Source organism: Anser cygnoides, chromosome 25, assembly GCF_040182565.1.
Source record: "Anser cygnoides isolate HZ-2024a breed goose chromosome 25, Taihu_goose_T2T_genome, whole genome shotgun sequence".
Lineage (NCBI taxonomy): Eukaryota > Metazoa > Chordata > Aves > Anseriformes > Anatidae > Anser > Anser cygnoides.
In genome coordinates, this window is record NC_089897.1 from 3,411,155 (window position 1) to 3,428,944 (window position 17,790).

Consider the following 17,790-nt stretch of genomic DNA (forward strand, 5'->3'; position numbering starts at 1 on the left):
AGCTCGGGCTTGGGACCCCCTCAGTGGGTGACGGACAAGGTGGAGGCTCCCAAACCGGTGGCACCAGGCAGGGTAAAACGCACGGCAGGTTGGGGATTGCTGCTCTTTGGGGGATTTTATTTGCTGTGGGGATCTGGAGCGCTTGGGAGGCTCTTGGAGTGGGCTCCCAGGTTTTGGGATGGCCTCGGAGAGGTGCTTTTCCTCTGAACTCGAAGCCAGGAGCTGATGGGAGGTGCTGTAGCTCCTCGCACAGGGCTTGAAGCAAAGCCCCGGGAGCTGGTGGGAATGGGGTGGCACCGGGAATGGGGTGGCACCGGGAATGGGGTGGCACCGAGCACGGGAAGCTGAGCCGGTGTTCCTGCTGCTGATCCGTCCCGCTCTCTCTCCTCCCTCTCTCCCTCCCAGTTGCAGGAATACTACAAGAAGCAACAGGAGCAGCTTCACCTGCAGCTATTGACACAACAGCAAGCTGGAAAGCAGCAGCCCAAAGAGGTGAGCTCACGCAGATGGGTGCTGGGCCCAGCCTCCGGCTGCCATCAGATCTGGCTGCGAATAAAAGGGGGACCAGCAGCAAAACAACGAGGCGTGTGCGGATCCTGGCAGCCAGCTGGGAGCCGACAGGGGATGTCCAGGGGGACGCGGGGCATGGTATCGTCCCTCCGGGACACAGGGGGACCCCCCAAATGCTCCTTGCAGGGTGAGGGCAGAGCGGGCTCTCGGCACGGCTTGGGTCGGGCGGCGCAGTCCTGATTTAACCAGCGCGGCAGCACCCTGGCAGGTAGGCAGGCAGGGCTGGTCAGGTAGGAACCCAAAACAAGGCTTTTCGTGCCAGGAAAGGCGGTTCTGACGAAGCCAAGGCCCTGTGTGAAATCGCAGCGTTTCCAGCAAAGAGGTTTTCTGGAGGGAGAGGCTCAGGCGGGGGCTGGCGGCAGCGCGCAGCGAGCGGTCGGCGGCGCTGTGCCGTGCTGGGCCCTTGGCTGGGGAGGGAATTTGGGGATATGGGAGCGTTTATGCTACCAGGATCACATCAATCTTGTATAATAACTCCATTCCCACAACAGGGTTTACCGTCCCTTCCCGTAGTAGCACACTCAGAGCACTCTTCCCCTGGGCCCACTTTTGGGGATGCGCTAGCACGGCGGTTTGGGGTCAGCCCTGACCAGCAGCAGTCAGACATCACCTCTCTTTTTTTTTTTCCCTTCCCAAACCCCCAGATATTTTCACCCCTCTCCTCCCCGATCAGTGCGCGTGGTGCTGCGAGGGGGGGTTGGCATGGTGCGTGGTGCTGTGCCTCCAGCATCGCTGTGGGGCCATCCCTCGGCTCCTTCCTTGCCCCCTGGTGCAGGGGGACGTGGACCCGAGCTGCTGCTCAGCCCCTGTCTCTAGCTCAGCGTCGGCATGTGATGGTGCTGGGGCTGTGTGTTGCAACCTCATCTCCTGGAAAACCTCCCCGATTTAAGCGAATTGCATTAAAAAAAATAAATAAATCCCAGTTGGCTTTGAGGAAGAAAGCACCGAAGCCCGCGCACGGCTTCAGGCTGCAGCTTGCCTTTGGGCAGCTGCAGAAGGGCTCGAGAGCGGAGCGCACGCGTCGGCGCGGGGCGAGCGGGGAGCTCGAGCGCCTCGGGGTCGTGCTGGCGCCCACTCGAGCTTTCAATAGGCTTTGACCCGGGCTTTCATTGCGGGCTGTTGCCGTATTTACGCAGTGTGCGCGGGGTCAGGCTTTATCGGAGCCATCTCCAGGAGCTGGAGGAGCTGCTTGCGCTCCAGGAACGGGGGAGGCATAAATCTGGGCTTCCTCAAGGACTTCCCTCTTGGCCGGGGCGATGTTAGATTGCAGCAACCGGCTAGGAGGTAATTAAGCTCCTCCAAAGGGCTCGCTGAGCGGGCTCCCGGTTTGAAAAGCACGTGTTTGGATGAAACGGTACAGGGAAAGCAAGAAATTTATCTGCTGAGAAAGTGTCGGAGCGGGCTGGGGGGGAGAAGGGGCATGACGGGTTGCTGCTGAAGGGGTGCACGTCCGGCTCCCCGCAGCCCGGACAAAGAGCTAAGGGTCCCCAGGGTGCCAGCCACGGCATCTCCCCTCCCCAGAAACCAAGGCAAAGAGGCAAAGTATCCTCCAGACACCTTCGAACTGCTCGCAAGAGGAGAGTGCAGTGCGGAAAGCAGCCCTGGCCCCAAGCAGGGAGCTCTCCCTGGCTCTGGGCAGGCGGATCGGCCCCGGGGGGGCTGCGGCGAGCCCCGTAAAGCGGGGTCAGCTTCCCCCTTGCGGGTTCGCCCGGCTGCTATTAATAAAGCCTGCATCTGGCAGCAGCGCGCGCCTGCTGGGAGCGGCGATGCCGTCGCTTCCCCCGACGGCGCAGGGGATCGCTGGCGTGTCTGGGATGCCGCCGCAGAGCCGCTCTTGGCCGGCATCGGCTCCTTCATGGAAATCCACGGCGGTATTTAATTACAGGCCGCCGCGAGGTTTGTAAACCAGGCGCGCTCTGCTTTCTCTCTTCTGATTTCGAGGGCTCGCCTCGGTGTGACTGGAAGGCGGCGGCTCGGCTCGGAGCGCTGCGGGGGGAGCAGCAGGTGGGCACGGCGTTGTGCCGGGAGCCGGTGGCAGCCTCTGGAGGAGCAGCAGCTCAGATCTCCCCGGCAGGAGCCCCCGCAGGGAAAGGGGGGAGCAGGAAAAGCGGGGGAGCAGGAAAAGCAGGAGAGCAGAGGATGGAAGCGTGTCGGGAAGCGCCTGTCGGCAGCATCCTGGCTGGGGGGCTGCAGGGGGGTGCTCGGCGTGTGCGGGTGGTGGGAGCTGTGCCACACCAGGGAGGCTCGGGGCGAGCAGGGCAACAGGCTGGGACATCAGGGGGACCGATCGGTGCGTCCCACCAGGACGGGGCACAGCTGTGGCACGTCCCAGCCACCCCATAGCCTTTTACCACATCGCTTTGGAAGGGTGAAGGCGCAGCCCCGGCACCACCCTGGGTGCCGGGGGGGCGAGGAGCTGCATCGCAGCGCTGGGACGGCTCCGTGCTGTCCCTTAACCTCGTGGCAGAGGGCTGCCGAGCAGCTGCCCTCCCGCTTTTCCCTTTTTTCTCCCCAAACCCAGCTTGCTTCCAGCAGAACCGGGTGCGGGCACCCACCTCTCCCCGCTGCTGCCAGCTGCGCGGGGTCCCCGCGTGCTCCCAGGGGAGGGGGCTGCCCCTCTCCCCCCCCCAGCTCCAGCAGCGCCCCCTGAGTCCGGCGGGGCCGGGGAGGGGGGCGGCGGGGGGCTGCCTGCCGCCTGACCTCGGCGTCAGCTTAATGAACTGCTCCTGTCAGTCCCCAGTGTCACGCCGAAAGTCCTCTTGATGTGCTCATAAATCAAAGTGACGGCGCCTCTTGCCCCGGTAGCTGCACCCACTCAGCTGCGTCTAATGTAAACGGAGCGCGGGGAAAAAAAACGGGCCCGGAGCCCCCACCCCGCGCTGGGGGGGTCGCTGGTATCGGGGGGGGGACACTTCGGGGCCAAAGGCCCTAACGAGGAGCCGTCCTAATGAGGATGGGTGACTGCTTTCTGTGCGTTTTGGGGTTTTTATCCGCTAAGCTCCGCGGCTCGCCGCTTCTCCCTGCCCTGCGCCCTGACCCCCAGCAGCTGGGGGGGCCCCCCAGGAGGGCTGGGGGAGAGGAGCCGGCGGTGCCAGGCTCAGCATCCGTCAGGGAAAGCGGGCTGGGGGGTGGAATTCAGGCTCTGCCTTCTCCGGAGCAAACCCGTGACCTCGCTGCTTGGCTTTTTTTCCAGTTTTTGAGCTAGGATCTAGGATGCTCCCGTGCGTGGTGGTCGCTGTTTGGGCAGGATTTGGCCCTCAGGCTCGAGCCGTTATAACGCAGCCGGGCTCGGGGCTTTGCTCGTGGTCAAACTGCAAGCCTTGATGCCAGGGCTTGCCCTGCAGCCCTTCGGGCAGGTGAACAGGGTCTGCTCCTGCACCCCCACGTGGCTGAAGCACCCACGGTCCTCAGGGACCCGTTGCTGTCGGGTGCCTTGGACGGGTCCCCTTCATCCCCAGCATGCTCGGCGGGTTTGAGCCCATGATTTTTTTGTCCCCACCGTGTCACAGATCCTCCGTGGGGACTGGCAGAGCGGCTCCTGCAGAGAGCAGTGGGCCGTAGTGTGGGTGAACCCCGATTTTTCCATCCCTGGAGCTCCGTGCTTAGCTCCCGGGCTCGTATTCCCACTCTGGTCCCCGTGCTCATGGTCTTGCAGAGCTGCAAGGATGCACACGTGGATTTAAAGCCGTGCAAAGGCGCAGAACCACGCGTGGGTCCCCCCACGGCCCCGGGGTGCTGTGGCTCCACCAGCAGCCGCCACAGCTCGGGGACACCGCGCCGGGGAGCCCCGCGGGCAGGCAGTGTGCCCCGGGGATCCTAATGACTTCATCCGTCCCAATTTCCCCCTGCTTCCAGCTGGGAAGTGCTGTGAATGAGGCAGTGTTCGGGGAGCCCGGGCTTGCCCAGGGCCGCCGGGGAGGGTGGTGGCAGAGTGGGATGAGAGGAGGAAGAGCTCCGGCTCCGGTTTGCAGCGAGGGCAGGGCTTGCTGGGGCACATGTGTGTGTCCGTCCTGGGGACACACGTGTGTGTGTCCGTCCTGGGACACGCAGCCCTGGCCCTGCTTCCTTCCCCATGTCACTTATGGCCCTACGGGGTCACGGTCTCCGGGCATCCTCCCGGCTCCTCATCACTCGGGCTTTTGCAGGGTTTTCTTTTCTCCGAGCAGAACTGGCTTGGATCTGTGTGCCTCCATCTTCAGAGGAGCACGGCTGGGGGGAGAATGGAGAGGAGCCGGTCCTGGAAATGGCTTCTGGGGGTGGCTGCAGGGCAGGGAGGTTGGGGCATCCCTCGGAGGCTCAGAAACCAGATTTCAACGCTCTGTGCCCCACTGAGGACTCGCAGTCGTGCCTGACATCATGACCCACAGGGGATTTGCAGGGCAGTGCCTGGAGCCTGTCCTTGCTCCATTTCAGAGCTGAGGCCGAGCATCAGCAGCGTCTGTAGGGTGCGGAGACCGGGGCTGTGCCTGGTGGCTGGGCTCAGGGATCATTGCACCCAGCGGGAACAGGCTGGGGGTGCCACGGGACCCCCGTGCACCGGGCAGGGGACTCGGGGCCTGAACCCCACGACGCTCAGACCCAGCCAGGAGCAGGAAAAAATAACATCTGGCTGGGGAGAGCTGCGTGAATGGGAATAAGGGCAGCACGTTGGCACGGGGCTTTGATTTCCGAGCAGGGCCCCATCCTGCTCGCCCCCCCCTCCCCGGGCTCCCATGGAGATGCAGGGCAGGGCTGGAGCTGGGGGAGGTCAGCGCGCTGCTGCCAGCCCGGCTCCTCGCAACCTGCAAACAACGTCTGAGCAAACAGAGGGGTTCAAGGGGTTACCGAGCCGCCTGCCCCGCTAATGAGGCCGGCCGAACCCGGGGCAGCTCCCCTCTCGTGGCCGGCTCGGATTAGCAGCTGCCTTTCCCCATCCCTAATTGAATTCTCTCCCCTTCAGTTAATTCTCATGGATTTCTCGGTGCCTCCCCAGAGACCCGTCCTGCCTAACAAGTTTAGGGCCGGTTATGCCGGGCAGAGCACGGCTGGCTCCCCCCGGGAGGGTGGGAGAGCCCCCCCGGGATGCTCGGGGCCGTGCCCCCCATGTGTGGGGACAGCGGGGCTGGCGCCCGTGGGCCAGGAGCGCTGGGCGCCTGCTCCCCTGTGGCGCCTGTTATGTGCCTCCCTCCCCCAAACAGGGGCTCGTAATAATCATTTTGGGTAAATAGGGATTGTTTCCGTGCTTGAAGAAGGGCGTTGTACATCCGGGTAGCGTTAGGATGCATTTTGGGAGCTGGAGCCCCCCTCTCGTTCGGCGATGCCCCGTGGCCGAGCCCCGGTGTGCGGGCACCGTGCATCTCGCAAGCGGAGCCGGGTCTCGGCGCGCTGAGCAAACACCCAGCTCCGCTCACTCCCTCTCTTTTCAATGCCTTTTTTTTTTTTTTTTTTTTTTTTCCCTTTTCCTTTTCTTCCCCTCCTCTTCCGATAGATCAAAGCCTCTGCCTGCCTTGGCCGCGAGCTGAGCGCGGGCAGGATGATGGAGGCGCGCGGCCGCGGCGCGCACCGCCGGCACCGGCAGCCCGTGCAGCCGTGCCCCTTGCTCCCCGCCAGGCCCCCCCTGCCATGCCGGCCCTAACGGGGTTTTCTTTTCCTCCCTTTTGTCTCCCAGCAGCCGTTAGGGAATAAGCAGCTGGCGTTCCAGCAGCAGCTCCTGCAGATGCAGCAGCTCCAGCAGCAGCACCTGTTAAACCTGCAGCGCCAGGGGCTGGTGAGCCTCCCGCCCGGCCAGGGCACCGTGCCCCTGCAGACCCTTCCCCAAGGTAAGGCACGGGGCTGGGGGGGCACCGGGGGACGCCCCCGCGGCTGCAGCTTTTCCCCCCGAAAAGCGGCGAGGGGTGGGTGCAGCAGCAAGGCCGGGAGCGGTGCCGAGGAGCGGTGCTGGCTTTGTTGCTTCTCCTAACCCAAAAGTTTGGGGTTTGAGGGTGGTGAGGGCTCCTCAGCGGGGCCGGGGGGGGGTCCCGTCGGGTCCTGAGCGAGCCCAGCACGTGGGTGCTCCCATCCTCTGTCCCCCTGCCGCTGATGGCCCTGTTTTCTCCTGTTCTCCCCCCCAAGCCGTGTGCCCCTCGGACCTCCAGCAGCTCTGGAAGGAGGTCACGGCCGCCCAGCCCGTCGAGGACAGCATTAAACAAGAGGGGCTCGACCTCACCACCAACACCTCCAACTCTACCTCGTTTTCGGCCGCCAAGGTCTCGCCTCCCATTTCCCACCACCCTCTGCCCAATGGGCAGAGCACCATGCACACGCCGAGAAGGGACAGGTAGAGCCGAGCTCCGGCCCCTCGGGCTTTTATCCCCCCCCCAAGAGCCATCCCCGGGGAGGCTGCAGGGCCTCACGGTGCCTGGGGAAGGTCTCGAGGGCTGGCCCCACGCATGGAAATCCCTGAGCCCCCCCGGCTTCCCCTCCTGACGGGGCTCTTCCCACTTTTGGGGCTCTTCCCTCTTTTTTTTTTGCAGCTCTTCCCACGAAGAGACCCCCGGCTCTCACCCGCTCTACGGCCACGGAGAGTGCAAGTGGCCCGGCTGCGAAACCCTCTGTGAGGACTTGGGACAGTTTGTCAAGTAAGTGCTGCCGTTTTTTGGGGCGAGAAGGGGACAGCCAAGCTCACAGGGTCGTCCCCAGGCACCCCAGCACGGGGGGAGGCCCTAAAAATAGGTGCGGACCCCCAGGCCTGGATGTCCAAAAGGGAGAAAAACCCGTGTAAAAAGGGGAGAACATGCCAGGCCTCGATGCTGGAGGAGAAAAGACCCCGGCAGGAGGCGGGGGGGGCTGGCGGCTCCCTCCTGGGGGGCAGAGCAGGGGGAGGAAGAGGAGGGGAGGAAGCAGATGGCAGCGCGGCAGCCGCTGACACCGCTCGCTCGTGGGCCCCGCCGCTGACTGATTAACTCGGCTGTCGAAGAGCCCTCTGCCAGCGTCAGGGTCAAACAAATTGTTTTCACGCTTCGTCAGAGGTTTACTTAATTAGTTCATTTGCAATTAGATCTCTTTGTAGCCGGGATTTTTAGCAAAGACATCAGAAGGAAGTGACGGGCTCGCTGCTTTCCCCCCTCCTCTCCGCTGTCTGCTCCGCGTGCTGCCGAGGCGAGAGGCACAGGGCAGGCCCCAGGCTCTGCCTCGGCCACGTTTTGGGTTTTTTTGGGAAAAACGTTTTGGGTTTTTGGGTCTCGGGCACGGCAGAGGCGGCTCGGACCGTGGCAGCATCCCCGTTCCCAGGGACAGAGCCAGGGCAGAGCCCTGTGAGGAGGAAGAGGAGGAGGAGGAGGAGGTGTGGAGGCAGCAGGGGGAGGCTGAAGGAGGTGTGAAGGAGGCCAGGGGCAGCTCGGCGTTGCCTGGTGGCTGTGGAGTGAGTTCGTGAGCCAGGTTCATGTGGGCTCCTTCCTCTGACTCACCGGGTGAACCTCGATAAGGCAGCGCCGTGGCTCTCGGGGCATGTTTGCGCGGGGCAGATGAGTAACCTCCGGTTTGGAAATTTGGAGACCGGCGCTGGGGCTGCCAGGGGTTGTCCAGGGCTGGGTGGCGGTGCCAGCAGAGCCCTGCCGTGCCCCCGGGGGCCTGAGGGTGCCTGCACCCCGCCTGCAAAGCTTCCTGCCCCCCGAAACGCGGCCGGTGCTCGTGCGCCGAGGCGAGGCTGGAGGACAGACTTCCCCGCGGGCAGCCTGCCCTGGAAGCACTCGTGAGGTGTTTCTGCCCCCTCTCTGCGAATGCGAGCGTGTGTCCGGGTGTGGGACAGGCAGGCAGAAAGCTCCAGCTCCAAAGGCTCAGCACGGCCCCAGCGAGGAGCTCGCCTTGAGCCAAGGGACCCAGCGCTGGGTGGCCTCCACGGCACGGCGGAGAGGCAGCTCGGGGAGAGAGAGCACGTCCCTGGAGCTCTGATTTATTAAAACCTGTGGATATCCGTGGGAGATGTCTCCGTTCCTGCACATCCGAGGCTCTGGGGGTGGTTTTCTGCTTGGACAAACGGCCGTGCCTCGGGCCCGCAGTGCAGGAAGGCAGGAGCGAGCGCTGCGGAGCACCGCGGGCTTGGCAGCTGGGCCCGGTTACCTAACTTGTTCCTGCAAGTTGGGGCTGGAAGCCTCTCGCAAATGGCCCGGTGAGCCTCCCGCTGCTGGCTTCCGCATCCGAAACGAGGGGCGATGCCCTTTGGGCGCCTTTTCCAGGGGATGTCACGGCAAAATTATCTTGGTCTTGGCCTTGCTTGGGAGTGGAGAGCATCAGGAGGGGCCCGGCTGCCTCCGGCTGCTACCAGGAGAAGGAAGGGGTGGCAAAGACCAAACATCCCCGCGTTTAATAAACACGAATTGCACGGTAAACATAAAGGCACTGAAGTGGTAGGATGAGGAGCAACCTGGAAATGTCACCTCCTGCCTTCGGGGCTTTCCTTCGAGGGCGTAAACAAGTCTCCATAATGCTGCCTTTGTGCTGGAAACCTGCTCCTCAGGTCCCGTGGGTGCTGCTGGCTGCCTCCTGCCAGCAGCAGGGCTTCTCGAGGAGTTTCAAGCTCCCAAAGACCTCGGGTGCTGGCCCCAGGTCGGCGGGGCTGCCGTGGGCATTGCTCACCTCCGAACCTCCTCTCGAAGGCGAGCTGTGCCTGCAGCAACCCCAAAATAGGGAGGTGGGGAGGAGGCACGCTGGGGTGCCTCCGTGCCTCAGTTTCCCTCCTGCTTGTCAGTTTTTGGGGCATCCCCAGCACAGGCAGCAGCTCGTGGGTGTGCGGGGAAGGGGAAGGCATCCCCGGGCACTACTGCGGGGCGGTTTGCAGGTCGGGGCTGATCCCAGGTGCGGCCGCAGCGTGATGTTGGGGGGGAGGCACGTTTGTGGCCCGCACAGGCGTAAAACCCCCGTGTTCTCCTCCCCAGACACCTCAACACAGAACACGCACTCGATGACCGAAGCACGGCCCAGTGTCGAGTTCAGATGCAAGTGGTACAGCAGCTGGAAATCCAGGTGGGTGCTGCCGGAGCCTCCAGGGCCGGGCGTTTAAAGGCAATCTCTGCGTGCCAGGTCTTGGCTGCTCTGCAGGAGGGGAGCAGCCAGGTCAGGGCCCTCTAGCAAGGCAAGCAGCCAGCCCTGGTGTCACAGGGCTCGTTTTAAGCATCCCTCCCAAACAGTGACATAGTCTTGGCTGGTCCCATGGTGGTCTTGGTGGGCACCAAGGCATGGAGACCCTCAAACTGCTCCCCCCTCACTACCAGCATCCCTGCACGATTATATTGGTGGTGGAGGAAGGGACGAGCCAGCCCTCCTGCCCAAAGCACCCTGAATTCCTTCTGGGGGTACAGGGAGATGCCGAAGTCCTATAAGCCACGTCCTCCTTGTTTGTGGCGCTGGCGCACGCTGCAGGATGAGCGCCCGTGCCCCCAGCCCTGTGCCTGCGTCCCTGCCAGAGCCAGGGGGCTGCTGGAAATCAGGCCGCTTGCTGAGGTGCCTGAGCGTGGTCTTTGGAGCCTGACTTTGGGGTGCTATTTCTGGAAAAAGCGGTTCTTGAAATAGCGCTTTCCCCACCACCTCCGGCTCCCCAAAGTGCCGTGCGTAAATCACTTAGTAGAGACAGGGGGAGACGGAATGGGAGGAAACTGAGGTTTCAGAGGTTTTTCGTCGTGAGGTTTGGAAGCTGTGAAGGATACTGGAGGGCTGGACAGGGCTCTGCACGTTGTCCCTGCCTCGGGTGGCTCACGAAGCCCCGCTGGCATGGGGGGGTTAAAAGGGGGGGGCACACACATGGACCGGTGTTCTCACTTCTCTCCTTGCTGCCCCTGCCCTGTCTGGGCTCCTGTATTTGAGGGCAGCCACAGGGCTCGGAGCAGTTTGTGCCCATCAGAGCGGGCACGACACGGGCTGTGAAGCTGGGGGGGGACACGCAGCAAAGCCCCCAGCCCCCTCCTCCCCCTTGCCAGGGGGGCTGCAGAGCCGCCTGCGCGGTGCCATGAGCTCCCATCCTCTTCCCCAGCACTCGCTGAAGCACGAGGTTGAAAGCAATTACCGGGGCTTAAAGAGGGGAGGGGAAAAAAAAAAAAATACCTGAAGGGCTCGCAGAAAGCTGCGCAGAGGAGAGAGAGGAGAACCTGCCACCAGAGCTACCAATTATAAAGTTTTCAGCGCGGAGCTCCCGCTGTGTCGGCGGAGGGCGTCTGCATCACGAGGGGCGAGCTGTCAGCTCTAATGAGCACTGCGACAGCGCGAAGGCATCAGAGCTGCTCCAAACTTGCAGCAAACTCTGCTCCGGCTCCTGCCTTTAACCCCTTCCTCGCCCGGCCACGATGCCTTGGTCGGGAGCGGGGGACAAGGGGGGGGGTGCGGGGGGGGCGCGGGTTTGAGGGGGCGCAGCGGGAAGGGGAGGTGACGGGAAGGGAGCGGGTGTCAGGTCCCATCGCCTCGGCCGAGCTCAAAATCCCTCCTGGTGCCACGGCGAATATTTCACCCTTCCCCGCGCCGTGGGGAGAGTAAACAGGCGGGGGGGGGGACACACAATTAAAGCGATGTTGCCCGTCCGGGTGGATGGATGGATGGATGGATGGATGGATGGATGGATGGATGGATGGACGGATGGACGGACGGACCGGGGGGATGGATGGGTGGGTGGGTACGCAGGGTGCTGAACAGGAGGCTGCGGGGACCCAAGGGAACAGAGGGGGCACCTGTCCTGCCCCCCCAGCTGGCACGAGGGGTGGCAGGGACGAGAGCTCCTGGGGAGGACAGGGAGGGACAGACAGACAGACAGGACGGGGATGTGCTGACGGATCACCCTGCAATGGCTCCGTTTCACAACAGATTTTTCATCCGGCTGCGCACGCGGAGCTGGAGCAGCAGCGGCCCCCCCCCCCACACCCCCCCACGGCACAGGAGCTCCCCGCTGGGGGCTTGGAGGGGGGCTCAGCATCAGGCAGGAGGTGGCAGAGGGGGGGCTCTGGTGGCTCACAGCCATGTGCAGGGACACTGGAGGGTGCTGCCTGCCCAAAGCAGGGCTTGGGGGCTTGGGCAGGCGAGGGGGGCACCCCCAGGGCCCCTCCCGGCACCGCCTAACCACCTCCCTCTGCTGCTTGCCTCCCTCAGCTGGCGAAGGAGAGCGAGCGCCTCCAAGCAATGATGGCTCACCTTCACATGAGACCTTCAGAGCCAAAGCCTTTCAGCCAACCTGTAAGCCTGCGTTCCCCTCCCTGTGCCCGTGTCCCCCCCCTATAACTCCCCCCACGGCTGCCCCTTCGTCTGAGGTTGCGTTGTGTCCCTGTCCTGTGGTTGTGTCCCCATCCCGCGTCTGTGTCCCCATCCCACGGCTGTGTCCCCAAACCGTGATTGCATCCCAGTCCTGTGGCTTCATCCCCATCCCGTGGCTTCATCCCCATCCCACAGCTGTGTCTCCATCCTACGGCCGCATCCCCGTCCCATGGCTGCATCCCCATCCCATGGCTGCATCCCCATCCCATAGCTGTATCCCCGTCCCACAGCTGTGTCCCCATCCCGTGGTTTCATCCCCATCCCACAGCTCCGTCCCCATCCCTCAGTTGTCTCACACCCCCACCAAGCCGCCCTGCTCCGCGTTGTGAGCCCGCTCCTGGCGCACGGGGGGGCTCCCGCAGCCCACCCAGCCCCGCGCCCACCCCTGCCCGCCCCGTGCCGGTGCCCAGCCGCTCTCCCCTCCCGCAGCTGAACCTGGTCTCGAGTGCCACCCTCTCCAAGAGCACTTCGGACACGTTCCCCGACGGTTTACCTCATCCCCCCACCTCCGCCACGGCGCCCATCACCCCGCTGCGGCAGGGCCCCTCCGTCATCAGCTCTTCCACTTTACACAACGTGGGGCCCATCCGCAGGAGGAACTCGGAGAAGTTCTGCACCCCGATATCCTCAGGTGAGCATCGTGACGGGGCCGCGGGGACCAGCACCCTCCGCGGGGCAGCCCCCGGGTCTGATAGCGGGGCCCTTCACCCTTCCCGTGTCCCCTTTTTGTCCTCCCCCCGCAGAGCTTGCACAGAATCACGAGTTTTACAAAAACGCCGACGTCCGGCCGCCCTTCACGTACGCCTCGCTCATCCGGCAGGTGAGTGCTTCCCTGCGCCGTGTTGGTTCAGCTCCTGGTCCTAAAACCTTGCCGGGGGCAAGCTGCCCTCTCCCTGCCTTCTTGGTACGGGGGGAAGCTGAGAGCTGTCCCCGGGGAACCCCCCCCCCCCGAACCCCAATTCCTGCCCCTGGGCACGCTCGGGCTGTGCGAGTGATGCTCTCGTCTCCCCTCTGCGGTTCCCCAGGCCATCCTGGAGACCCCCGACAGGCAGCTAACGTTGAATGAAATCTACAACTGGTTCACGCGGATGTTCGCCTACTTCAGGAGGAACACGGCCACCTGGAAGGTGAGCGCAGCCCCGCTCGGGCACAGGGCTCACACCTCCCTGCGCGGGGTGGCCAGGTCCCCTGCGCTGCCTGCTGCACCCGTTTCTGCGGGGACAACGCTGTGCTCAAGGACCGGTTCGTTGCACGGCTCTGAAATGGTGTAGAAAATTATTTTATGGAGAAATTCGAGCGTTTTTGCACCCCGAAATCCATCCCTGGACTCTGGGGAGGCTTGGTCCCTGTGGTGGGATCCGTCCCAGCCCGCGAAGGGCCGCGCCGTAGGAAGCAGCGGCTTTTTGCAGGTTAAGGAGCTTGGGGGGGGGGGAGCAGAGCCAGCACGTCTCAGCGCCAGGAGAAGGGTAGAGAGAGAAGAGCGAGGCACTCGAAATAGCAAATAAGGTTAATGATAACCCGGGGGCTGGCGTCACGCAGCAAACGGCAGCTGGCGAAAGGCAGCGGCCGGGGCTCGGGGACAGGGACGCGGGCGCTCATCCGCGGTGCTGAGCGAGGGGTGGGTGGGACGGGACCGGCAGCAGGACCCCAGCGGGTGCCTTTCCCCCCTGGAGCTTCAGCTGCCCCGTCCGGGTTTTTGGGGCCGTATGGAGCAGGGAGAGAGCCGGGGGGGGGCCCTTGGCCCCATTGCCCCTCTTCGAGGACCCGCGGGGTGCTGGAGGGTGCGGGCACCCCTGAGCATCCCGGGGCAGGGTGCTGGGGGCGGTTTGGGCACTGAGGCGTGGTGCAACCGCTCTGGGTTGGTGCACGGGGATCGTGCAGCTTGCTGGTTATTCAGAAATCACCAGATCGGAGAGAAGTGAAAAAAAACGTGTTGCAGATGAAAGGGGTTATTGGGAGAAGAGGAGTTATTGCCCTGACCAGGGAGATTTATTTATTGTCTCCTGCGGCACCGCTCAGGGTAACACGAAGCAAAGCGACTAAAACTTAGATAATTAAAAAAAAAAAAAGAGCAAACAGAGTTGAGGAGGAGGAATTGGGCATTCCGGAGCCCAGGGTCCCCGTGCGTTGCTCCTGAAGAGCAGAGCTGGCGGGAGCGGGAGCGTGGGTCTCGGCGCCAAAGTTGGGGTGAAAAAGGAGCGTTTGGGCTCCAAAGGCCGCCGGCTCGCCCAGCTCACCCCGAGCACCTCGGCGGCCGCTGCCGGCCCTCGCCGAGCCCCATGGCAGCCTGGAGTCCCCCTCACGGCACGCAGGCAGCACTGCAAGCCGAGCCCAGCTGCAGGAGCTGCACCGTGTCCCTGCCGTGCCCGGGGTCCTGCGACCCCCCCGAGCCCCTGCAGCCGTCCCCGGTTTGGGGACAGGACGGGAAGGGCTGGGGACAGTGTGTGGGGCCGGTAGGATATGTCCCGTTGCCCCCAGGACAGTGTCTGGCCGTGGGGCAGAGCAGGGACCCACGGGTCCCTCTGGTGCAGCCCTGTCCTTGCTTCGTGCCTCGGTTTCCCCATCTGTGCCGTGAAATAACGCTGGCTGAGGACGCCTTTTTCCTTCCCTTTTAATAAGTAAAATGAAGAAGTTTGGGGTTTTTTATTTCTCCGCGGCACCCTGCGTTTACCCAGACCGCAAGGGCCGAGCTGGTCTCCGAGAGGGGCTGCCCCCAGCCCGTGTGTTTCCCTTTTTGCTTTGTTTTTTCCTGTTCCGCCAGCAGAAGGGACGGCAGGGGATTCAGAAAGGCCCGGGGGTGGCCGATTCCCCTCGCAGCTTTCCGTGCCCAAGGCCAGGTTCCTTTTGAAGGAGGGGGATGCGCAGGAAAAAGACATATTTCCTCTCCCCAGAAAATCCCCATTTCGGCTCCTCCCTCGTCTCCTACCTTCGCTGCCCCCCGGGATGAGGCAGGGGATGGGGGGGGGACCCCGTCCCTACAGTGGGGGGGGGTCCTGGGGGGATGCCCAGCGCTGCGGGGCGGGGGGAACGGGGCCGGGGCCATAAAGCAAACATCATTAGAGAAGGCAAAGATGAGAAGCAAACAGAGCAGCCGAGTCTGGCACTAAACAAACACCCTGAGAAAATACAAAAGCCACGGGAAAACCAGGCAGGAGCACGCTCCCCCCCCCCCCGTGTCACCTGCCCGGGGTGTCCTGAGCTTCGGTGGCACTTCGGTGACATCCGCCGCCTGCCGGTGCCACCTGCGGTGTCCCCTGGGCCACGGGGGGGCTGCCCCTGTGGTCTGGGGGCCGCCGTTGCTGCAGGGGACAGACGGGGAGGGTGTAATTTTTCAAGCCCCGGGTGCCAGCAGTGATTTTATCTCCACCTCTGCCCTTGCAGACCGGGACCCGACGATGCCTCGGTGGCGCTGGGGTGTCCGGGGGCGGGGGGGGGGGACAGAGGAGGGGACATCGGCGCTGCCTTTAATCAGCTTTGTTTGGACGGGGAGCCCCCTGCGTGCACAGGAAGGAGGAAGGGGACCGTGGGGCAGGATCCGGCCCCGGCGGGGGGAGGAAGTCCTGTGTTTGCTCGCCCCGGCATGGGGGTTCAAGGGCAGCGGCCAGATCCTGGCCCCGGCGCTGGGATCTGGGGGGTCTGCGGCAGGGTGGGGGCGCAGGGACGGGACACGGCTGCGGGTGGGGGGGCTGGGTGACGAGTCCTCACCTCGGCTCTGGCCCGAAAGCGTTTTTTTTTTGGGTTCCCTTTGGGATTTCCAGCTCCATCCGTTTGTCTCGGGGTGACGGCAGCTTGAGGAGGAGAGCTGCCCCGATGCGGGGCACGGCCCGAACCCGCGGAGAGCAGCGGTGGCAGCAGGATGGCACCGGGGGACCCGGCTCTGCCCCACACCGAGCATCCCCCGCGGGGCCGGGCTGGCTGCTGGCCGCGGCACGGTGGCACGGCCGGGGCCACCGGTGGCCACCGCGACCACGGGGACACAGAGTCAGTGGACAGAAGGATGGAGGACTAGGGAAGGAGCCGAGCTTTGTTTTTGTCCTTAAATGAGAAAGAAAAAGGGGGGACAGTGCAATCGGGTGAGTTTCCGGGAACTCGAGCACTTCCCAGCACGGGGGGGGTTCGGTCCTGGTGGCTCCTCTCGCCTTGTTGTGTTGGCCGGCTCCTTTGTTTATACAGCCCCCGTCCGACCTTTTAAATTGCTGTTAATGTTTTAGCGTAACGAATTAGTCTCTCATCACGAATCAGGACTCGAAATAAAAAAAAAAAAAAAGAAAGAAAAAAAAAAAAACCCTCCGAGGCCAACTTCCTGAAATTGGGGTCATTCTCATTTGCAAGGCAGAGAATCTGAGAACCTTAATGCAAGGAAATTTATTCAAAGGCAGAGCCCCGGCGTGATTAGGCCCTTTGTAATTATAGCTCGGAGAGATTCCACTCCAGCCTCCTGCCTCCCTCATGGATTAGCAAGTGAGTCGGAAAAATACACAGGATTTAATTAGAGGCAAATTAAAATTGGTAATGAAATAGGGGCAGTAGCAAATGGCAGGGAGTTGGAAGGGGAAAAGGGAGCTGGTATCTCTCGGGGCTGCGCTGTCTGCCTACGTGTGCGTCTCTTTATTTTACATTTAGAAATGTAAAGATGGTCGACGTAAAGAAGAAAGGGAGGGAAAGGACCAAAAAAAAAAAAAAAAAAAGGGAGGGTGGGGGGAAAAGAAAAGAAAGGAGAAGATCAGCCGGCTTCGCTCAGCATCTCCAAGCGAGCTGCAGCGGAGACGGTGGCCGTGCCCCGGGGTCCTTGCTGCCGTGACGTGTCCCTTGTCCTTGTCCCTTGTCCCTTCTTCCTCGGTGCCCGGCATCTGGCCAGGGCTAACAAAACGGGGCCGTGGCTCGTGTTTGGCTCAGGACCTCAGCTCCTAAAACCCTCTGGGTGCTCACAGGATGAGAAAGTGTTGGCAGCAGCCCCAGGTGGCTTTGCAGAGCATTTGGCTGTCGCCAAGTTGCAGGTGGCCGTGGTGGCACCCGCAGGGGCTGGGGGAGGAGGAGGAGGAAGAGGAGGAGGTGGCGGGGTGTGGGCGGCGGGGCACAGGCCGTGCTGCGAGCTCTGACACCTCCTGCACCCGCAGAACGCCGTCCGCCACAACCTGAGCCTGCACAAGTGCTTCGTGCGCGTGGAGAACGTCAAGGGAGCCGTGTGGACCGTCGACGAGCACGAGTACCAAAAGCGAAGGCCACCAAAGATGACGGGGTGGGTGTGGGGTTGTGGGTCCCCCCCCCGGCGGGGCAGAGCTCGTGCCCCCCTCTGCTGCCGAGCCGGCACGTCTCGGGGCCAGGAGCGCTCAGACGGGCATCGGTCCGCTTTCTGTCTTTTGCAGGAGTCCGACTTTAGTCAAAAACATGATTTCAGGACTCGGTTACGGAGCACTTAATGCAAGTTACCAGGTGAGGATGCTCTGCCCCGGGAGCATGCAGCCAGCTGTGCCCCACTAACAATTGCACCCCATTTGCCCATCTCGGTTGCAAAAAACCCTGTTACCCTGGTCCCATCCTGGCAGAAATACCGGAGCGCTAAGCCTCTGCTGCTCCGTAGCAATCCCATTCGGGGCGATTTACCCCCTTGCCCCAATTTGCCCCTTGCCCGGGCCGCCCCTCGAGCCGCTTTCTGTTGCAGGCTGCGCTGGCGGAGAGCAGCTTCCCTCTGCTGAACAGCCCCACCATGATCAACACCAGCTCCGCCAGCGGGATGCTGCACGTGGGCCACGACGACGTGAGCAGCACGGTGGAGCAGGTCAACAGCAACGGCAGCAACAGCCCGCGCTTGTCCCCGCAGCAGTACAGGTCCGCCGGGGCGCTGGGGGGACGAGGGACACTCACGTCCCCGCTGGGTGCCAGGGGATGAAGGGTTTGGGGTTGAAGCGTGGTGGTGGTGCGGGGTTGGGGGGTTTGGGAGCTGCTCGTTGCCTCCTGTGGTTTGTGTCCCCC

General features: G+C 63.2%; 1 protein-coding gene across 10 annotated transcripts in view; it reads left to right on the top strand.

Annotated features, from left to right (window-relative positions):
- The window catches only part of FOXP4 (forkhead box P4), a 62,919-nt gene that overhangs the window by 40,120 nt on the left and 5,009 nt on the right, over positions 1-17,790 (top strand). For 6 of the 10 annotated variants that reach the window (XM_066982880.1, XM_066982886.1, XM_066982879.1 and 3 more), the window contains 12 exons: positions 406-492; positions 6,218-6,368; positions 6,661-6,865; positions 7,062-7,166; positions 9,462-9,549; positions 11,656-11,739; positions 12,247-12,448; positions 12,561-12,637; positions 12,843-12,944; positions 16,935-17,056; positions 17,184-17,250; positions 17,480-17,646. In XM_066982880.1, the coding sequence (XP_066838981.1) occupies positions 406-492; positions 6,218-6,368; positions 6,661-6,865; positions 7,062-7,166; positions 9,462-9,549; positions 11,656-11,739; positions 12,247-12,448; positions 12,561-12,637; positions 12,843-12,944; positions 16,935-17,056; positions 17,184-17,250; positions 17,480-17,646 (1,457 nt within the window). The remainder of the gene's footprint in view (positions 1-405; positions 493-6,217; positions 6,369-6,660; positions 6,866-7,061; positions 7,167-9,461; positions 9,550-11,655; positions 11,740-12,246; positions 12,449-12,560; positions 12,638-12,842; positions 12,945-16,934; positions 17,057-17,183; positions 17,251-17,479; positions 17,647-17,790) is intronic. The other 4 variants (XM_066982887.1, XM_066982888.1, XM_066982884.1 and 1 more) reach the window with 1 other exon arrangement.